Here is a 23,307-nt window from a genome sequence, read left to right as displayed (position 1 = left end):
AATTGTTCTTTTGTCCTGCGAGTATGTGCTCGCGATCTTGGCAAGAAATCTTATGACATTTCATTGATCAATCACTAAGACGTTCGTTATCGGTGTATTTTATGTTCTTTTGTTGTTGTTGTTTGTTGTTGTTGTTGCTGCTGTTGCTATTGTTTGTTGTTGTTGTTGTGGTGGTCATTATTATTGTTATTGATGAGATTGTGGTTTAAAAAATAAAAATTTTGTATTTGGTCTGATATTTGAGGTAAATATTCTTTATTTTCTTCTTCTTTTTCTTTTTCTTCTACTACTTCTTCTTCGTCACACTCCTTATCATCATCATCATCAATATCTTCACCATAATCATCATCAACAACAACAACATCATCATGACAATCACCATGATGGCAACGATGATGATGATGAAGATGATGATGATGAAGATGATGATGATGACGAGGATGGCGATGACGATGACAATAATAAAGGTATTGATATTGATGATGATGGTAATAAAGATGATGATGACGATGATAGAAAGAGAGATGGTTATGAATAAGTCTGCGGAATTATTTTAAGCTGTCTGAAGAAATTGAATCTGATTATACAGTATATAATAAAATAATTCATCAACCTATTGACTTATTATCATTATTAAATATTATTTTCATATTATTATTAATTATTATTATTATTATCGGAGACGCAGTTTAATTTCGTTGTCTAAAAAAATTGCATTGCTAAGCAACTGAACTTGTAAAAATTTGAAAGAGAAAGAGAGAGAGAAAAAGAGATAGGCAGAAAGAGAGAGAAAGAAAGAAAGAAAGAGAGAGTGAGTGAAAGAGAGAGAGGAGAAATTGAAAAGAAGATAGAATGAAAGAGAATGCTAAAGAAAGAGAACAAGAAAGAGAGAGACAGAGAAGAAGAGAGTGATAGATGAAAAATATGAAGATATGTGATTAAAAGGAATCTTATAAAAATTTCAAATATCAAATGCTCATATTTTAATTAAAGCTTAGAGAGGTTATATGAAATTATTTTTCTATTTCATTCACATATAAGTATCGTATTGTTGTTGTTGTTGCTTTACTGTTCATATAAGTCAAATTTTTCTTAAAAACTTATTTACTTAATAAAAACTGTTTCGACGAATTTTGCTTGTATAAACGTATGAGTATGTTTAAGTAAAATTATTTGTGTGTATGTGTATGTGCGTGTAAAGGATGTTTACGTGCGTGTGTATGTGTGTGTGTGTGTTGTGTGAATGCTTGCGTGGCAGTGGTTATTAGATTGTGTTTTATTGAGCTTCTTCATTTGATTGCAGTGCCATATTTGAAGCCGGACTATAAAAATGTCTGTCTCTTGAAGAAGGTTTGCACGGAATTTCATAGTACGTCGTTTGCGATAATGGCTTGTAAAAAGATGTGATTGATGTGATGTTTGTTGATGTAATATTGTTATGTTTGTTAATGTGTTGATGTGATTTTATGGTGTTTGTTGATGTGCTGATAAATAAAAAACCAAATATTTATAAAAGAAATATAATTTTATAAAAAAAAATACTAATCAAAATACTAACAAAAGTATTTTATCACCTACAAATAAAGAAATGAATGAAATTAATAAACCAGTGAAAGTTCAAAGAACCAATGAACAGATAAAGAATGAATGAATGAATCAACGTCAAAATAAGACAATAATTCTTTAAAGCATTCAACGTGAAACATTTGACATTGCTTGCATTTATCTATTGTTCTTATAACACACGCACACACATACATACATATACAATTATACACACACATACATACACACATACATATATATACACACACACACACGCATATACATACATTATACGCAAGCATACATGTTCTGTTTATAGCCCAGATCAACACATCGGAAAAAACGCTTCACAATACAAATTAAAGATTTATTAAACTTAGTTTGACATGTATGGGTCTACGACTACTTACTGATTGTTTCATTTATTCATTCATTTGTTAATCCATCCATCAATCCTTTCATTCATTTATCTATTCATTCAATGTTTTATTCGTTCGTTCTTTCGTTCGTTCGTTCATTTATTCATTCATTCACCCAATCATTTATTTGTTACTGAGCCTACTACCCTAAATATACTAATTCAATTGAACTGTAACAACCTTATATTATTTATATGTTTCTATAAATTAATTATATTATTTATATGTTTCTATAAATTAATCCTTATTTTTGATTGATATTATTAAAAATAATTAAATAAATATCAATATATCGATATCATATAAATGTTCTATAAAAATGTTTAAACTTTTAAATTTGCAAGCTAGCTATTCAGTGTTAATTTATTTGACGAATTTCTGAAGTTTAATTTCAATTATATAACCGCTTGGCGACTTGTCTGTGTGTGTGTTTGTATGTGTGTGTGTATGTCTCTATGTGCGTGTGTGTGTGTTTTGTTTTTGTGTGCGTGTTTAAAAATCAGCTTAAACAAGCTATAAGTTACTGAGAAATAAAAAAATCGTCAATAAACTCTCGACAGAGTACAACAAATAAGTGAAGGTTTTTTTCTCGCAGACAAACAAAACTGGAAAACAAAGATATATTTTGGGTCGTTGAATCTTTATTTTAGCAGAGTTTTTTGTTGTTTTAGTTCATTAATTAATTATTTGATTAATTACTTAATTGATTAATTAAAATAATAATAGAAATGAGTTTGTGTGTGTCTCATGGTTGCGAACATGCATACCTGGTTGTGTACTATACACGTTCAAGTACAATTGTAGGTTCATGATGGTACATTAATTAATATTTGTACTTACCACACACACACACCACACACACACACGCGCGCGCGCGCACACACTATCGAATTCAAAAAGTTAATTATTTAAATATATTCGAAATGAAAATATAATGTTATGAAATAAGTTAATTGTCGTGCCTTCCTATTTATTTGTTAATGTCATCACGGCACCGCTTGACATTTCATTACATTAATGCACGCACACTTACACGCAAACACACACACACCACACACACATACACACACACACACACACATATTTACCCATACAACCACACACACACACTTGTGAAAGATTAAATGTTAGTTATTATTCATTTTGCAACAAGTAAGACACTAATATTTTTTCTTCAGCACATTCTAAAATTTAGCGAAAATATGAAAAATATAATTAATTTTTTTTATTAGTTATTATTATTATTTAATACTTTAGTTATTATATGAATAAATGAATGAATGCATGAACAAATGAATGAACAACGATGATGTTGATATTGTTGTCGTTGTTGCTGTTATTGTTGCCTGTTGTCATCAAAAAACATTTTGATTTTGTTGTTGTTTTTTTTTTTGTGTTTTGATGTTTTCGTCAACAATTTAACTGCGTATTTAAAATATTTCTATTTGTTATTGTTCACGTTGTTGTGTTGGTCATTTGACATGTTATTGTTATTATTGTTGTTGTTGTTGTTATTATAATTATTGTTATTATTGATATTGTCGTTGTCGTTATTTAAAAAATTCTAGATGGGTGTTCGGTGTGCTTATCTGAGTTCAGATGCGCTAGATGTTGTTGACAACGTAAATTATTTTATTATTATTTTTATTATTATTACAGGTAGTAGTAGTAGTAGTAGCAACAGCAGCAGCAGCAGTAGTAGTAGTAGTAGTATTAAAACCTAGTTGAGTCACTGTTTTAAATATTTACACTAAAAAACTATAACTGTATGCACCATTACATGTTCATAGTACTACTTCAGAGATCATATCATATATCAGATATCATAGTACTACATTGTATCACATTGAATGTTGAACCTTCAAGTAGCGTTGTTATATGTAAATACAACCGAACCTCATTCAAAATATACAATTGGCTTGTTTTGTTAAAAATTCAAACCACAGAAATGTATAATTGTACTGTCAATAGTATTACAGTACTACTTTTGATGTTAAGTAACATAATACTTGTTCAGGTATTTTAGTATCACTTCAAATATTATATTATCACTTTAAATATCGCTGTATACATTGTATACAAATACAATTCACCATATAATGTTTATATATGTATATATATATATATATATAATATATATAATTCACAGCGTTTTCCCCATAATTCACAATGCACTGCTCAAATTGAAGACAAAACATTTGTGTAATCTCACAGGCGCGTCCGCAATGTTCAGCAGCGGGTGACGACCGACGTTGATTGACATAATTGGTTCGACGACTACTACAGATATATATACTATATATAAGTTGTAAGGTCGATTAATTGATTATTTCCTCAACTTGGGTTTTTCCCGATGGAGAAAATTTCATTTCGTGTAGTATTTTTTTATATAAAAATTGGATAGAATATATTTTAAGTAAGTTTGTTGGCTTTAAAGAATAAGTTAAATTGTATTAAAGAAGAAAATTGTATTTTAGATTTTCTGTTTTATTGACCTTAATGCCATTATTAATGTTATAAACGATATTAATGTCATTAAGGATCATAATGTCATGAATGTATTTAATGTCGTTAGCTATATTAACGTCATTAAACATCGAGTTTATATTTAAACTTTGGTAATGACGCTTCTTAATCATATATCTACAAATTTGTCAACTAAAGATTAGATAGCATATTATCTGAGTTTGTGTACTCGGCTTATACGCACTGATACATGTTCAATTGTTCACACACAGGTATATAACGCATACACACATATACAATAAAAGATATTTACAAACACACACACACATACATACATACATACATACAAACATCATCATACATACATACATACATATAAAAAATACATACATACATACTTACATGCATGCATGCATGCACACACACACACACACACATACATACATACATACATACATACATTTGTGTGATTTGTGTATTGGTCTCCGCACAGGTTGGCAGATTTAGATTTTATGTTATAAATTCGAATAAATTCGTATTTAAAATTATATATCCACATTTATTTTAATTTTAATTAATTTTAATTAAATGTTCGTATTTAATCTTAAGTTATATATCCGGTTTTAATTTTAAGTTATATAGTTATATTTAAGTTATATAATTTAAGCGGCACACAGGTGCTTGGTTTTAAAGTTGTCTTTCTACAATTTTTTATGTTATAAGCCTTATGTACAGTTTACAATAATAATAATTACAATAATTTTATGTTATAAGCCTTATGTACAGTTTACAATAATAATAACAGTTTGCGTTGCTGGTTTCTTAATGTTGAGTCAAGGACATGTACCAAGTACGACTTCCCTCACTCTGTGCCATGTGTGTTATAAACATTTTAAAGTGAGGCAGGATGGTACTCTCGTTAGACATGGCGGAAAAGTGAAAGGCTCAGAATGTCCGGGATCTTTGAAGCACCCACCTTCGAGCAGAAAACGAAGGTCACTCAATGTCGTCAACGCCAACATCTCAAAGACGAGTGAAGACTCAAGGGTCCTTGATACCGCTGTCGATATGAAGAGTAAATCGTCACTGGCTGAAAAATTTTTTGAAAAATCATCGGGCTGTCGGTTAGTTGACCATGTGCCCAAGCAATCACGTGGTAAGTTTGGCCGGATGTTGAAGGATATTTTGAAAAACATCTGTGATAACCCATCAAATTCCATTCTCTGGTTCAGGTTGCTATTCATTCCCCGCTTGATTCTCCGAAAGGATCTTCGAGGTGGAGGAAAAAAAACATCAGCGCAAAAATTAATAGCAGATTAAATGCTTTTGGAGAGGGCTCATTGGAAGAGTTGATAAAATCTGTCGAACCAATTGTAAAGGGGCAAGATGAGAGTTCGTAAACCAAAGCTTAATGCTTTAGTCAAATGCAAAATAGAACAGGGAAACGTGAGAAATGCTATGAGGATTTTAGCATCGACGGATACGATGGCTCCGGATTCGACAGACACTATCAACTCCCTAAAGGACAAACATCCTCCCGCTCCGTTGGACAGAAAACCAAGTCCCAACAAAGAATCGACAAGCGTTACAGTTAATCCCCAACAAATTATGTTGTGCTTGAGGCAGTTTCCAAAAGGAACCTCAGGAGGTAGAGATGGCCTAACCCCACAGCATTTAAGGGATTTAACGCATGATAAAATAGAAACAGCAGAACTTATCAGTGCCATGACCGGTTTTATCAATTTGCTGTTGAGTGGCGTTTGTCCACCCGAGGTAGTTCCATACTTGTTTGGCGGGAGATTGGTGGCCTTGTCAAAGAAGGATGGTGGTGTCAGACCTATTGCCATTGGATGTGTATGGAGACGCTGGGCTGCAAAATGTGCGCTATTGGTCGTCAAGGACAGGGTGGGTCCAATTCTCCAGCCTCAGCAGGTCGGTGTCGGGATTAGCGGTGGAGCAGAAGGAGCGATACACGCTGTCAGGCGATTCGTCAATAATATGAAGGAAGATGAAGGCTTTCTAAATTTGATTTTTCAAATGCTTTCAATTCGATTCGTCGTGACCATATGCTTCAATGCGTCAAATCTCGACTCCCAGAAATTTTCAATTTTTGCTGGTTGGCGTACGATGCTGATTCATTCCTGTCACTTGGTAACAGCATCATTTTTTCATCAGAAGGTGTGCAGCAAGGAGATCCTTTGGGACCGTTGCTCTTTTCGCTGTCGATCGACCCACTGGTAAAGGCATTTCGATCTAAATTTGTTGTCGCATACTTGGACGATATTGCGTTGGGGGGATGTGTAAAGGACCTAATGGATGATGTGGAATTGATCAACAGTAATGGTCGTGAATATATGGTCTCAAGTTGAATTTAAAAAAATGCGAAATCACTACAAATTCAACAGCTTTATCTCTCGCCCAATCAAATATTAAAAGAATTGAGATGAATGACCTAGAATTTTTGGGTTCGATAGTTTGTAGAGGAAAACGCCATGATAATTTTTGGGCTAAAAAGCTGGAGGATTTTAAACATATTATGTCAATGATGACGGAGATTGGCAAGCATGACGCCCTTGTCCTGTTGACGCAGGCAGCATTCATTCCAAGGCTGTCATACTTTTTACGTACATCTCTTGGCCCGTCTCAACAAAAGTCAGATGAATTCAACAACGAACTACGCATGGGTTTTCAGAAGATATTTAATGTGTTTTTTGATGATAAAGGTTGGAAGCAGGCTATATTGCCGGTAAATATGGGTGGACTGGGTTTGGGTGTCGTTGCCGAGTTGGCACCGTCAGCATTTTTGTCATCGGCCGCGGCCACGGCAGCCCTCCAGGATAAAATATTACCAATGGATGTAGCATACCAGGATGATTTGAGACTTGAAACATTTCGGCGTTGGTGCACGGTTTACGGAGATATAATGGACATAAATGTGTGTTCGCAGAAGAAATGGAATGAACCATCTTTGAATGTTTCAAAATCGAAACTGGAGAAATTAAATGACTCTCCCTCAGATAAGGCCAGGTTGATGGCCGTCAGAAGTGAATTGGGGTCTGCTTGGCTAAGGGCCATTCCCAGTACAGCTTGTGGTATAAGGCTCGACAATGGTTCTATTAGAGTGAGTTTATGCTTGAGACTTGGGTTGCCGGTGGTGTCAGGTTACAGATGCTTGTGTGGGGCGGATGTTTCTCAGTTGGGTCACCATGGTTTATCGTGTAGGCTTGGTTCAGGAAGACAAGCAAGACACTCTGCCATGAATGATTATATATGCAAATTATTCCAGAAAGCAGATATACCCGCCGTTAAGGAACCAGCAGGCCTACTATCTGAAAGCAACTTCAGGCCAGATGGTTACACCCTGGTACCGTGGTCCCAAGGCTGTTGTTTATCATGGGATGTGACGTTCCCTCACACGTTAGCCGAAAGGTACATCAATTACACGGCTATGGAGCAAGGTTCCGCCGTGGTGAAGGCTGCTGATTTCAAAAATACTAAGTATAAAGATTTAAACGACAATACGAGAGTTTTTGTTCCGATCTGTGTGGAGACATTTGGCCCAGTGGATAAACAGACACAATTATTTTTTGATAACATTGCTACTAAAATAGTTGAAAAATCTGGTGATCCCAATGATAAAATTTATATAAAGCAAAATATATCGTTGTTGTTACAAAAGTTTAATTCATTTTGTATTTTAGAGAACATTGCTAAGTGCCCTTCTGTGCGAGACCCTGTACACTAATATTATCTGTTGAGCAGGGGCGAAATGATAGTTTTTATGGCTATTGTTTTTAACCAAGGGCTCGCACATACATACATACATACATAAATACATACAAAGATACATATACACAAAAAATTAAACACAAACGTAAAACTATATAAACATACTACTGAACAAAACGCACTTGAATAGACACAAACAATAACAAATTGTTACCAAAATGTCAACAACTCAATAGGAAATGAACGAACTTTCAAGAAAATAATATATATTTATATATACAGAAAGAGAGAGAGAAAAAGAGAGAGAGAGTGAAAGAAAATAAAAGAAAAAAATCAGAGAGAGAGAGAGAGAGAGAAAGAGAGAAAAAGAGAGAGAGAATTCAACAAATACTTGCAACGATGCCAACGAAGCAATTAAATTTTTAAGCACGACACACACATACAGACACATACGCACACACACACACACACAACACACACACACAACACACACACGTACAGACACACACGCACACCACACACACAGCGATATTTGTGGAGTAGTTTTCTGCCAGAGTTCTATTCTGATCTGACTCACAACAAAAAAAATATAAATATTTATATATATATATATATATATATATATATATATATATATATATATATATAATCACTGTTGATGAAAATGAAATAATTGCATGAACGAACGAACGAAAGAACGAGCGAATAAAAGAATAAATAAACGAAGGAAGGATTGGCCAAATTAATTAACGAGAATGGATGTGACATAAATTTCGACGAGTGATATTTGTTGCCAGCATGTAATTATGTGATTCATTTTCTTTATGGTCTCCTACACGTTCACACTAACGTGCGGAGAGAAAAGGAGGAAAGGAGAGAGAGTGAGAGAGAGAAAAAGAAAGAGAAAAAGAGAGAGTGGAAGAGAAACAAAGACAAAGATAGATAAAAACGAAGAAAAAGGGACCGAAAGAGAAAGACGGAGAAAGAGAAAAGAAGAAAAATAAAAAGCAAAACATACAGTGAAAGAAAAGAGAGAGGAGAGAAAGGGAGAGATAGAAAAAAGAGAGGAATCAAAGATAAAGAGATAAATTGATAAGAAAAGAGAAGAAGAGTAAATGAACTCACTCACTCACTCACTCACTCACTCACTCACTCACTCACTCACTCACTCACTCACTCATTTATTCATATAGGAACATACACGTTTCATTTAACATGAACAAACGAATAGTAATCACAAACCTGCACATCACACATCGTTATTTATCTATCACTCAGTTAATTTACCATACAATGTCTATGAGAAGGGCTAATAAAAGTTGAGTAATAATAATAATAATGATGAATTATTTAAAAAATTATCATTAATAATTGAATATATTTTTATCATTATTTTTAATAATATTTTTATTATTCATTTTATTTGAAATTGGTTTCCAACAAAAATTTTGTCAGAGAGAGATAGAGAGAGAGAGAGAGAGAGAGAGAGAGAGAGAGAGAGAGAGAGAGGGAGGGAGAAGAGAAAAAATAGAGGCGGGAAGAAAAGGATCGATTAATTTTCTTGAATGAATGGTTAAAGGTTTAAGATCTGACACACTCTTTCCTAGGTTCTTCAAAGTAATCAAAAAAATATACACAGCGATAAAGCACAAGACAACCTTAATCATTAAGCCATCACGTCTGAATTCAGCTTATTTGAATGGTATTTATCAACTATTGGATAAAATTTATCTGCTCTTCTTTGACGAAATTTGAAAGATCAAATCCCATTTGGCTGAAATATTTTTGCGGAACATATCCTATTCTCCTCAAACAAACCAATAAAAAACTATTTTCCACTATTATTATTATAACTCTATGAAAATAAATAATTAGCGAAATATTAATAAAAAATGTTAATGAAAATCATATTAACAATGTTGTCAATTAAAGATGTAGAGATAGATAGAGAAAGACAAAGGGAGACAGAGAGAGGCAGAAAGAGAGAAAAATAAAGGAGTTAATCAAGAATACAAGCAATTAAAATAAGTAAAAAACTATATTAGGAATTTGAAAAAAAATTAACGAAAAATAAATTATTAAATTAAACAATTTTTTCAAAATTTAGACTAAATGTCTTGAAAAATTTAATAAGATCACAAATTGTTGATATCACATTATTGTTATTATTATTGCTGTTGCCACTATTGTTATTATTATTACTATTGTAAAATAAAATTAATTAAAAAAATTAGCGAAAAATTGGTATATTCTCTAAAAGGAATAAATAAATCTCAGGTTCCATTACACAAAAATATCTGATGTTTCGATTTTATTTTAAAAGTTAAACCATCCAACCTATGTTCTAATTAGTTTTATTTATATCGAGTATAATATAATGTCACATATGAATGAATGGACGAACGAACGAACGAACGATCAAACGAACGAACGAACTAACGAACAAGCGAACGAACGAATGAATTATTAAATAAATTAATAAATGTATGAATAAACGAATGGGTGAACAAGTAACCAAAATAATAATGTTAATATTATACTGCTTTACCAAAGATCTACTAATATGGCATACTCCAGCCTCACAATGATACATTTAAACTGGTACTCTCAACGCTACAATCCACTGAATGAAGTTAGGACCAAAAATGATGGCCACTGAAGCGACTGTCATCGTCGTGAAGACCACAGGGAAGACGATTGCGGTCACTTTTGCAGCTGCTACGTTCGTTTGTGTTTTTGTGTTAGATTTTTATGGAATTTATTTTTTTTTTGTTTTTTTTTTACTAAAAATAATTAATAACATATATAAATAATAATAAAATATAATATTCATGTGAAAAAATTGTACTGTGAATGTGAATTTAAACTTATTTAACAATTTTTTAAATTAAATTGTCAAGAATTTATTAAAATTAAATAATATTAAAACTGACAAACTAACGAATTCTAGCAAATTCGTAAAAAGATTATTACTGTATAGACAGGAAATGTGGCAACAACATTGCAAACGATAAGTGATGAACAAATTTAACGGTATAACACTGAGTGATGAGAAAAATGAAAGTGAGCCACCGACCTTCAGCCAGCGTGTCGTTTGTAGCAGCTGTAGTCACCACCGAAGCTGCATTTAATGAAAATCATTTATACCAAATAACGTAAATAATTTTTTAAAAACTTACAAAAACAGGAAAAAATATTTCGTGATTTAAAAATAAATTAAAATATTATCGTCGTTAACTATAATAGCACATATTTCAGAACGAGAAATACAATGATGAGCACATCTAATATAGAACTTAAACATTTTATAATTAGCTAACGGGCTGTGGTCGGCTGCGTTGTGTTGGCGTTCGTTCCTTTTGAAGTACTGAATGGAGGAGTTGTAGTTGCGGCTGATGACGCTGCGGTCGTTGAGTTATCTGCGTTGCTTTGTGCTATTTCGTGATTTAACTTTTTTTTAACAATCTCTCAGTTAAAAATTTTTACTTTTGGTTTTATATATAGTTTGAAAAGTAGGTGACGACAGACTTACTCAAAAGTACTTTTATGTAAAAATATCTATCTACATCTAGATGTAAAAACGGTACCCAGAAAGTAGAGAGAAGTTACAATTAGATGAAAAATAACAACTAAATAAAATACAACAGTACCAAAAAAGTTGCATCCAGGCCCAGACACGCCAGGATTGCAGGCACAGTAGAAACCGTTGATCTGGTCGACGCAGTGTTGTGTTTTGAGGTCGCAGTTGTTGCTCAAACATTCGTCTATGTCTGCAAAATTTTGTCATTTGAGTGGCGAAGCTGGTACTCGTGTATTCAGAAAATTATGAATCCATAGGTTTAAAGAGATCAAACGTATCAGTAAAAATTTTACATCGGACGTTAATAAATCATAACAACGCATTTGAAATGCAATTAATAAAATGAAATGAAATAAAATAAAATTATACCCAAGTCCAGAACTTACCGTGTTCGCAAAACTTTCCGTCAAAACCTGGCGCACACTCACATGCGAACGTGCCAGGAGCCGCTAAGTTCGTTCCATTCTTACATACACCATTGTTCACGCAGGTTCCGTTCACTAGTTGAGTGCCACCGTCGGTCACGTTGTATTGGCAGGCATCTATGACTGTTTGTGCGAAGAAAGTGTTATGTGGGTTGGCTGGCTGGTTGGCTGGTCAACTAGTTAGTTGAGAGGCTTGGAATAATTTGTTAATTGATTAAAATTTTAATTTTAAATAATGATCTCATTTAAATTGCAGCAAAATGTTCAATCGAATGATGAAAGCACTGAAAGACTGACCGGAGCATTTGATGTTTGTATTGGATCCCATCAGCTGAAACCACTGCGGACAGTAGCAGTAGTAAGATCCATGGGTGTCGTTACAATTAGCAGCTCCACAGATACCATTGATCTGGCATTCGTTGACATTCTCATCGCAGTCTGCCCCTGTGAATCCGCTGTTCTCACACGGCGACTGACATCCAGTTGTTTTGTTACACATGGCAGGGGAGCACTGGCAGAGTTTCGAACAATTTTTACCGTACATTCCATCCTGGCAGGCTGGTTAAAAGTTAAATCCTATTAGAAATTAAAGTTACGTAATATAATATTGTTATAAAGAGAACGTTGGAACGGATGATGTTGTTGGCGTTTTGTGAGAGTTGGTGCGTGCTTCTACGTGGCTTAATTACTTACTCGCAAGCACGCTTAAGCAAACAAACAAATTCACATCTTGAACATTTATGCATTGCATGCATATCAATCGAATACATGCACGTAAACATACATACACATACAAACAACAAACTTAAGTTGGTTAATGCCAAAAATTCGGTAGAATTCATACAACACCTACACAAGTAAACATCTCCACACGCACAATCGCCAACACATATATATACATCCATCTACACACACATATATACAAACACACCCACACACATATATATACACAAACATACACACACACCAAGACAGATTCCAGTGGATTTGTCTTTCTGGTAGCCATCCTTGCACACACACTCGTACGTTCCATTCATGTTGATGCAGTTGGATGATGTGGAATCACACGGTGATGTCTGGTTGCATTCGTCTATATCTTTAGGATTGGCACCAAAATTATTATTATTATTAGTAGTAGTAGTAGTAGTACTAATAGTAGTAGTAATAGTAGTAGTGGTGGTAGTAGTAATGGTAGTAGTAGTGGTAGTAGTAGTAGTAATTATTTATTTTTGTTGGTGTCATTTTTCCATTTTTTTTGGAGGTAGTACCAATAGTAAATTTGGTAGCAAGTACTGGACCAGTGTTAATAATAATAATAAAAGAATAAAGAAAAAAATATTAAGAAGGAGAAGATGGAAGAAGAGACGTGAAAACAATATTAACGACAGTATTTAAAAGTAAGAACAGCCAGACGTACCGATACAAACGCCATCATGAACTTCATAACCCATCCGGCAGGCACAATTCTCACCATCGTAACAATAATGACAGCCATCTTTTACCGTGCAGTTACCTGGTTAAATAGTAAAAATACTTAATGTTATAATAATTACAATAATTATTAATAACTATAATTAATAATTATTACAATAATTACTAATAGTCATAATTAATAATTCTTACACACCAGTCTTAGTGCAACTCTGAGTGGTGTTGTCACTTTTGTATCCAGGATAGCAGGAGCAGAAAAAGGATCCAACCGTGTTGTTGCATATTTGATCGCAGTTGTTATCCAACACCGTTCTACATTCATCTTTGTCTGGTCATTTGTAGTCATTTCGATTTTAATACTATTCTGTCACGGATCTTACTATTTACATTGTTACATTTGTAATTGGTAATGTTGTTTCTGGTAATGTGAGTACTTTCGTTTTGGTAACGGGTTTAATATTTTTATATTTGTAATATAGATTAATATTTTCAGTAGAAATAAATTAATTAGCATGAACCAAAAAAATTGAAAAGTTTGTGGAAAAAATCCCCCAACTACCTACCAACGCATTTCGTCTGAGTGTCGACGCGAGTGTAACCCGAATTGCAATCACATCTGAAAGATCCCGGTGTGTTCACGCACTTTTCTTCTGGACTTGTGCAGTTGTTTGCTGATGCGTTTTTACATTCGTCAATGTCTGCAGTTTTTTTTTAAATTTTTAAAATTAAATTTTTGAATTAATTGTCAAATATGAATTATATTTTTTTCTATGAAACCAACGAAAAATTGTCATGTTTTACACCCTATGTGGGTTTGTGTTGCAAAAATTTCATTCATTTTATCATACCGCGAGTATGAGTTGAATATCAAAATAACCATGCATAATTTAAGAAATGAAATTTAATTAAAGTGTTAATCTCTAATAAGATCACACAGGCAAATGTAACTAAATAAATAAATGTGAATGACCCAGCAGTGACCTACCCACGCATCTCTCCATGCTATCCTTGCTGTATCCATGTGGACAGTCACTGCACGTGTAGCCGATAAATGGTTCATTCGTTGATGATTCCTCTATTTGGCTCATTAGTTGAAGAAGTTTGGAGCTATTATGTGAGGCACAAGTCCGATTGTAACCGCATGGATTTGTAAAACAATAATCGATTGTGTTCTCACATTTTGGACCTTTCAAATTTGTTACAAAGTTGTTACAACTCTAACTTGCCAGTGAACCGATAATAACACAAAAACAACGAACGATAAATAAACAGTTCATTAACACGAACCAGTTGCTACGAGGTTTTTACAATTGCACGCAACCTCCTGGTAAACGTTGAGACCAGTGACGTTGCTGCTGCTGCTGCTGCTGTTTGATGAATTCGCGGTGTTAATAATGTTCTCCCACATGCAATCTCCCAAGCCGTTGCAGTCGCATGCCAGTGCGTTCACTGTAACAGGCTTAATTGTGGTGTCATTAGAATTTCCAGAGAATCTGTTAATGTGTGTGAATAAACTTTGAATTTTCTGCATTTACCGCAAGTTGAAAAAACATTAACTGACGTTAAGTTGAACGGTTTCAGGTCCCTCGACTGAGGTGTCCAGGTGAAGGTCCAGTACTGGCATGGCTGTTTGGAAGAGTCATCGCAGGCGATCGATGCTTTAGGAAACACCGTCTGATTGAGAGGATCCATGCTCATTGTACTGCTGGACGATAGGCCGGTCACATTCACACGGATGGTGGTTGTTGTGTTGGCGGAAAAATAATAAAGTGCCGTATTAATAACGAGTTGTCCGACCTTGTTTTCTGTCGTTGGTTTCAAGTTTAATGCAAATATTTTTGAAGTACAATTAGCAGTTGTTTTAGTTTAAGTAATGTGCATTGTACGTTGGAAAACGAGCCATCTCTCTCTTCACGGACACCTCACCATCTCACCATAACTGACTGTCCTAACCTACCTTGCACGGCTTGTAGAAGGCTTGTCTTCGTTTGAACGGTTTCGTGAGTGCCGTTGGCAAATGATTTGCTTCCCGTAACGCGATAATCAAAGACGCAGGATGGATCTACCTTCCCTGTTGTCAGAACAAAAATAATCCAGAGTTAGTTTATAATCATTCACTCAAGAAAAGAACAAGATTTAATAAATTAAAACAAATCAAATACAAACCGTCATTTGTACAGAATTTCTCAGCTTCTGCCCTACTCACTGGAGACTGGAATGAGGACTCGTCTGAGAATAACGGAACGAAATTTGTTTGCTGGTAGGAGCTGAATGATTCATTCCTACTGCTGTTGTACCAAAACCACGAATCAGAGATAGATTTGACGGCCCCTGGTGAACAAAATTAACAAAGTATAAGCATTAGTAGTATAGATAATAATGGCCTTACATGGTTTTCATAAGTTTTATAAATTAATTCGAAACCACGGAAAACTCACAACTTTGGCCAAAATCAAACAACTGTCTTTCTGTCGAGTTGATACTAATAACTGAATCGTTTGGAAATTTGAAATCATTTGTTGGGTTGCCATCAAACTGGCCATACAGACCGTTGAAACCCTTACTCTTCATGTCGTCTGGAACGGTTAAACTTGCCAACAAAGCTTTCTCAACTACTGAAACTTTAACTTTGATGCCTGTTAATATTTACAAAAAATAAATGCCAATTGTAAACTTTAAAAATGTTTAAAAAAACATTAACAATTTTTAAAAGATAATAATTTTTAAATCGTAATTATCATTGTTCAATTTTTGGTACCTTCAGTTGAATATTATCAATTGAATAACAAAAATTTGTGAATCCTACAGCCTGAAGGGAAGCTGATAATGAGATCCGTGTAGTTTTTCACAAGGCTGATGCTTTTGAGGTCATCATTTGTGGTGGAGTTGTTGTCTGGCGCTTTTTGAAACCATGATGTTAAATCATCCGAGTCAGATGAGTCACGTTTCAATACTAATCCTTCAAGAATTGAAATGCATTGAAGAGATAAAATGAATTGACAATTAACAGTTAACTCCGAACGAAAAATAAAAAAATTATAACCGCTTCCAAACCGAAAAAATGTTTTTAATAAAATGGACATACCCATCTCATCCATCGGCCAAAATAACAGACGTGTTTGGAACTTGCGCAACAGAAGTTTCTGTGAAGTCTTGAAACGCAAACCTGGTAAAAATTGTGGCATTTATCAGATCACTTCCAGTTTTGTACCGGGCAGTTCTCGCTTGCATGTGGAAAACTTTGGAGTAGATCATCCAGAACTCGCCCAAGCCGTTGAATATGTAGCTGACTCCATCCAGGGTGGTGATGTGTGGATCGCCGAACATGAAGCCTGCAAAATGGTGAACAATATTTAATACAGCGAAGCAAAAAACATTACCGACAAACACTAACTTTTTATTAAAGTGCATTTTTAACAAAATAAAATAATTTAAGAAAGCCCGCCAACCCCAAAAAGGCATCCTATAGTTCCAGCAGTAAGACTGAGGTCTGACCTCGTAGTAGAGGTCACAATTGTTTGACTCCAGGCAGCACCACCTCTTAGGTAGGACGTCGTTTGACCAGTGGAGGCCAGGATAATAATTTGGATGGTAGAGAAGCATGTTGCTGGAATAGTAACCGTTGAAAGTCCACAGCCATGAGAATGATGACCATGAAAACCATGGCGTCCACCAGCTCCACCACCAGCTCCACCGCCAAAAGTAGTTGTCGTAACAGCATTTCTTTGGTGAAAGTTAAGATGAGTCTGATGTAATATGATTCTTACAAAACTTACATAAATATTAATAATAACGTCACAAAACTTAAATAAAAATCTATCAAATAAATTTTCAAGAACGAATTTAATATTGTTTTCCACTAACCCTCGTTGCGGTTCCGTATGCTGGAAAAGTAGTTGTGTAGCAGATAGGGCTCCAAAAATATTCAGAGTAGTACGGGGTGAACCTCGGATCCATCATCGCCTGCCAGAGAGTGCAGGGACAGTCAGGCAGGTTACTGTGGTACGTCAGAAAATTCAAGTCTAACTGTTGCTCGTACCACACGTAGCACTGATACTCTGCTGAGTTGAAAACTTCAAACTGGTTGAATGAACCTTGGAAAAACCAAACACCTGGCGAACCTGACAAACAAATTTAATTTTTATTTGTAAAACAACGTAGTTTTTGAATTAGCTCTGATTCAAACCGCAATCTATACCCATACAAATATATTTAATGCATTTGCGTGGTCATGCCCTACAAGTTTTTAAAATCAATCCATTACAGTGAAAAATAATCTTTCGAAAATCAAGTATTTTTTGAAGGGCAAAAACAGCATTATTCCTTTTAATCAACATACCTTTAGGGCCTTTTAGTTTCGGTAGATTGATAGCAGAAGCTGTACCAGACGTGTAGAAGGTGTACACGTATTGAGATGGAGAATAGAAAACGTTGTAGTCCGACATTCTGTAGCCCTGGGAGTTCGCTCTCGACGCATTCCAATTGATTTTCTCGTAAGAAAATATCATGTAGCTCCTTCGATTTCGGGCATCTGTGGTTAACACTAGTTGAAAGGTTGCTTGCTGTTAGAATGAAAAATATCATCAAAATAATTTTTTAAAATTACTCATGTCTGAATGTGATTGAATATGAGAAAAAGACCCAACCTCTGATTGAGTGTCCGGTGAAAATGGATAGGGACTAACATTGGACCAGGTGAACTTACAAACCGATGTTGGATTGAAGTTTCCAGTGTTATCAATGCTGTTCAACACGGACCCCCGGACGCTCTCATACACTTGTCTATCGTCACTTGAGGATACCGCCGAAAAATAAGTTCTCCTAGAGATGCACTTGTAGAAAACTTTTCCTTCGTTTTGTCCTTTTATATTTCCATTCCAAAAATCGTTTAAATCTATGTCTGCCCAAAACGGAGCCACTATAGCTACGTTTGATATTTCTGACAGTTTTTTTGGGTTGACGGATACGTAAGCTTGATCGAATGTCACGTAGCCATTAACGTTGATCTGTTAATTGATATTAATTTTTGAAATTTTGGGTTGATTGAAATTTTTACAAAATAAAAATGCGTAAAAAATATTGCAAAAATAAATGAAATGATCTAGACTGACGTAAGCAGTTCTGTAACGATTCGATCCAAAGAAGAATGTTTCTGGTAGGTACACCATGTTGTAGCCATCATTTTTATCGTTGAAAAAGACTTCAATGTCGTTGCTCGGATTGCCGTAGCTAAGCAACAACTGGCCAGCTGTGTTTATACGCATAATTTGAATGTGGTAAAACAATGAATATTTTATGTTTAATTGAAAAATATTTTGCTAACGTGGAGCGGCAGTAGTCGCAGTTGTGACTCTAGCAGTGGACGGGTATGAAGTAACCGGGAGAGCTGTTGAAACGCGTGAAGTGGTTGTGGTAATTATTGTTAGTACAACTGTCGCGTTTGAGTTGGTGCTGGAAACATTTGCTCCTGCTGTTGTCAACAATCCACTTGATGATGGAACTGTCGATCCGTTGACAGAAACTCTTGTCGATGGCAAAGATGTTGATACAACTGTTGACCCATTTATCAATCCACTTGCTGTTGCAGATGTTGGCGAAACGGTTGTTGTGTTGGCATGAATATCTGAAACATTCATTCCGGCTGTTAATGCCACTGTTGAATGGTTGAACAGTCTTGCAGTAGACACTGTGACGTAAGTAACTGAGGAACCAGTAACTGATACAGAAAACAATCCAGAAGTCGGTCTAACTGTTGAAAATGAAACTACTGGGGCTGTTTCATTTACTGAAACATTTACTCCAATAGTTGATGACCTGACGGCAGCCAGTGTTGAATTAGACGCTGGACCAGCTGTCGACCCAACAGATTGGGCTGCAGATGATCCTGTCACCAAAAAAGTTATGGATCCAGCTGTCGGTGGAGAGGCTGACGATGAAATTCGTGTGCTGGATTCAGACCCACTATTATTTACACGAACGGTTGTTAATCCAGCGGCTGCAGCTGTTGACCCAGTTATTAATCCAACTGTTGACCCGGTTACAAGTAAAGTTGTTGACCCAGTTATTGGTCTAGCTGTTGATCCTGTTACTGATCCAGATGTTGACCCAGTTACTGGTGCAGCTGTTGAACCGTTTATTGATCCTGCTGTAGACTCGGTTACTGGGACAGCTGTTGACCCGGTTACTGATCCAGTTGTTGATCCGTTTATTGATCCTGCTGTGGACAGGGTTACTGGGACAGCTGTTGATACGGTTGCTGATGCAGCTGTTGATCCGTTTACTGGTACAGCTGTTGACCCTGTTATTGGTGCAAGTGTTGACCCGGTTACTGGTACAGATGTTGACCCGGTTACTGGTGCAGCTGTTGATCCGGTTGCTGGTACAGCTGTTGATCCGTTTGTTGGTACAGTTGTTAACCCGGTTACCAGTGCAGCTGTTGACCCAGTTACTGGTGCAGCTGTTGACCCATTTACTGGGGCAGCTGTTGATCCGGTTGCTGGTAAAGCTGATGACACGGTTATTGGTGCAGCTAATGACCCGGTTACTGGTCCTGCTGTTGATCCGGTTGCTGGTACAGCTGTTGATCCGTTAATTGGTGCAGCTGTTGATCCGGTTATTAGTGCAGCTGTTGGCCCGGTTATTGGGGCAGCTGATGACCCGGTTACTGGGGCAACTGTTGACCCGGTTACTGGTGCAGCTGTTGACCCAGTTACTGTTCCTGCTGTTGACCCAGCTACTGGTGCAGCTGTTGATCCGGTTGCTGGGGCAGCTGTTGACCCAGTTACTGTTCCTGCTGTTGACCCGGCTACTGGTGCAGCTGTTGATCCGGTTGCTGGTGCAGCTGTTGACCCAGTTACTGTTCCTGCTGTTGACCCGGCTACTGGTGCAGCTGTTGACCCATTTACTGGGACAGCTGTTGATCCGGTTGCTGGTAAAGCTGATGACACGGTTATTGGTGCAGCTGATGACCCGGTTACTGGTCCTGCTGTTGATCCGGTTGCTGGTACAGCTGTTGATCCGTTAATTGTTGACCCGGTAACTAGTACAGCTGTTGACCCGGTTACTGGGGCAACTGTTGACCCAGTTACTGAAGCAGCTGTTGACCCAGTTACTGTTCCTGCTGTTGACCTGGCTACTGGTGCAGCTGTTGACCCATTTACTGGAGCAGCTGTTGACCCATTTACTGGGGCAGCTGTTGATCCGGTTGCTGGTAAAGCTGATGACACGGTTATTGGTGCAGCTGATGACCCGGTTACTGGTCCTGCTGTTGATCCGGTTGCTGGTACAGCTGTTGATCCGTTAATTGTTGACCCGGTAACTAGTACAGCTGTTGACCCGGTTACTGGTGCAACTGTTGACCCAGTTATTGGTGCAGCTGTTGATCCGGTTGCTGGTACAGCTGTTGATCCGTTTACTGGTACAGCTGTTGATCCTGTTATTGGTGCAAGTGTTGACCCGGTTACTGATCCTGCTGTTGACCCGGTTACTGCTGCAGCTGATGAGCCGGTTACTGGTGCAGCTGTTGATCCGGTTGCTGGTACAGCTGTTGACCCAGTTACTGGTGCAGCTGTTGACCCATTTACTGGGACAGCTGTTGATCCGGTTGCTGGTGCAGCTGTTGACCCAGTTACTGTTCCTGCTGTTGACCCGGCTACTGGTGCAGCTGTTGACCCATTTACTGGGACAGCTGTTGATCCGGTTGCTGGTAAAGCTGTTGACACGGTTATTGGTGCAGCTGATGACCCGGTTACTGTTCCTGCTGTTGATCCGGTTGCTGGTGCAGCTGTTGACCCAGTTACTGTTCCTGCTGTTGACCCGGTTGCTGGTACAGCTGTTGATCCGTTAATTGTTGACCCGGTAACTAGTACAGCTGTTGACCCGGTTACTGGTGCAACTGTTGACCCAGTTACTGAAGCAGCTGTTGACCCAGTTACTGTTCCTGCTGTTGATCCGGTTGCGGGTGCAGCTGTTGACCCAGTAACTGTTCCTGCTGTTGACCCGGCTACTGGTGCAGCTGTTGACCCATTTACTGGGGCAGCTGTTGATCCGGTTGCTGGTAAAGCTGTTGATCCGTTAATTGTTGACCCGGTAAGTAGTACAGCTGTTGACCCGGTTACTGGTGCAGCTGTGACTCAGTTACTGAAGCAGCTGTTGACCCAGTTACTGTTCCTGCTGTTGACCCGGCTACTGGTGCAGCTGTTGACCCATTTACTGGAGCAGCTGTTGACCCATTTACTGGGGCAGCTGTTGATCCGGTTGCTGGTAAAGCTGATGACACGGTTATTGGTGCAGCTGATGACCCGGTTACTGGTCCTGCTGTTGATCCGGTTGCTGGTACAGCTGTTGATCCGTTAATTGTTGACCCGGTAACTAGTACAGCTGTTGACCCGGTTACTGGTGCAACTGTTGACCCAGTTATTGGTGCAGCTGTTGATCCGGTTGCTGGTACAGCTGTTGATCCGTTTACTGGTACAGCTGTTGATCCTGTTATTGGTGCAAGTGTTGACCCGGTTACTGATCCTGCTGTTGACCCGGTTACTGCTGCAGCTGATGAGCCGGTTACTGGTGCAGCTGTTGATCCGGTTGCTGGTACAGCTGTTGACCCAGTTACTGGTGCAGCTGTTGACCCATTTACTGGGACAGCTGTTGATCCGGTTGCTGGTGCAGCTGTTGACCCAGTTACTGTTCCTGCTGTTGACCCGGCTACTGGTGCAGCTGTTGACCCATTTACTGGGACAGCTGTTGATCCGGTTGCTGGTAAAGCTGATGACACGGTTATTGGTGCAGCTGATGACCCGGTTACTGTTCCTGCTGTTGATCCGGTTGCTGGTGCAGCTGTTGACCCAGTTACTGTTCCTGCTGTTGACCCGGTTGCTGGTACAGCTGTTGATCCGTTAATTGTTGACCCGGTAACTAGTACAGCTGTTGACCCGGTTACTGGTGCAACTGTTGACCCAGTTACTGAAGCAGCTGTTGACCCAGTTACTGTTCCTGCTGTTGATCCGGTTGCGGGTGCAGCTGTTGACCCAGTAACTGTTCCTGCTGTTGACCCGGCTACTGGTGCAGCTGTTGACCCATTTACTGGGGCAGCTGTTGATCCGGTTGCTGGTAAAGCTGTTGATCCGTTAATTGTTGACCCGGTAACTAGTACAGCTGTTGACCCGGTTACTGGTGCAGCTGTTGACTCAGTTACTGTTTCTGCTGTTGACCCAGCTACTGGTGCAGCTGTTGATCCGGTTGCTGGGGCAGCTGTTGACCCAGTTACTGTTCCTGCTGTTGACCCGGCTACTGGTGCAGCTGTTGATCCGGTTGCTGGTGCAGCTGTTGACCCATTTACTGGGACAGCTGATGACCCGGTTGCTGGTAAAGCTGATGACACGGTTATTGGTGCAGCTGATGACCCGGTTACTGGTCCTGCTGTTGATCCGGTTGCTGGTACAGCTGTTGATCCGTTAACTGTTGACCCGGTAACTAGTACAGCTGTTGACCCGGTTACTGCGGCAACTGTTGACCCAGTTACTGAAGCAGCTGTTGACCCAGTTACTGTTCCTGCTGTTGACCCGGTTACTGGTGCAGCTGTTGACCCATTTACTGGAGCAGCTGTTGACCCATTTACTGGGGCAGCTGTTGATCCGGTTGCTGGTGAAGCTGATGACACGGTTATTGGTGCAGCTGATGACCCGGTTACTGGTCCTGCTGTTGATCCGGTTGC

General features: G+C 37.6%; 2 protein-coding genes across 2 annotated transcripts; one reads left to right on the top strand and one right to left on the bottom strand.

The window, feature by feature from the left end:
- Positions 1-5,255: 5,255 nt before the first annotated feature.
- HELRODRAFT_160923 (hypothetical protein) lies at positions 5,256-8,175 on the top strand (the record flags this gene model as incomplete). The annotated part of the gene is made up of 3 exons (XM_009017845.1): positions 5,256-5,662; positions 5,810-6,241; positions 6,867-8,175. 3 exons carry the CDS (start codon positions 5,256-5,258, stop codon positions 8,173-8,175), a joined length of 2,148 nt encoding a protein of 715 aa, XP_009016093.1.
- Positions 8,176-11,717: 3,542 nt separating this feature from the next.
- Positions 11,718-13,818, bottom strand: HELRODRAFT_106317 (hypothetical protein; the record flags this gene model as incomplete). The annotated part of the gene is made up of 6 exons (XM_009017844.1): positions 13,792-13,818; positions 13,582-13,677; positions 13,132-13,260; positions 12,462-12,722; positions 12,126-12,287; positions 11,718-11,929 (listed from the first exon to the last, which is right to left on the bottom strand). Exons 2-6 carry the CDS (start codon positions 13,613-13,615, stop codon positions 11,718-11,720), a joined length of 798 nt encoding a protein of 265 aa, XP_009016092.1. The 5' UTR covers positions 13,616-13,677; positions 13,792-13,818.
- Between the last annotated feature and the right edge of the window lie 9,489 nt (positions 13,819-23,307).

Source organism: Helobdella robusta (assembly GCF_000326865.2).
Source record: "Helobdella robusta unplaced genomic scaffold HELROscaffold_2, whole genome shotgun sequence".
Classification (NCBI taxonomy): domain Eukaryota; kingdom Metazoa; phylum Annelida; class Clitellata; order Rhynchobdellida; family Glossiphoniidae; genus Helobdella; species Helobdella robusta.
The sequence above is the reverse complement of the archived record's forward strand: the minus strand, read 5'-3'. Positions and strand labels throughout refer to the sequence as shown.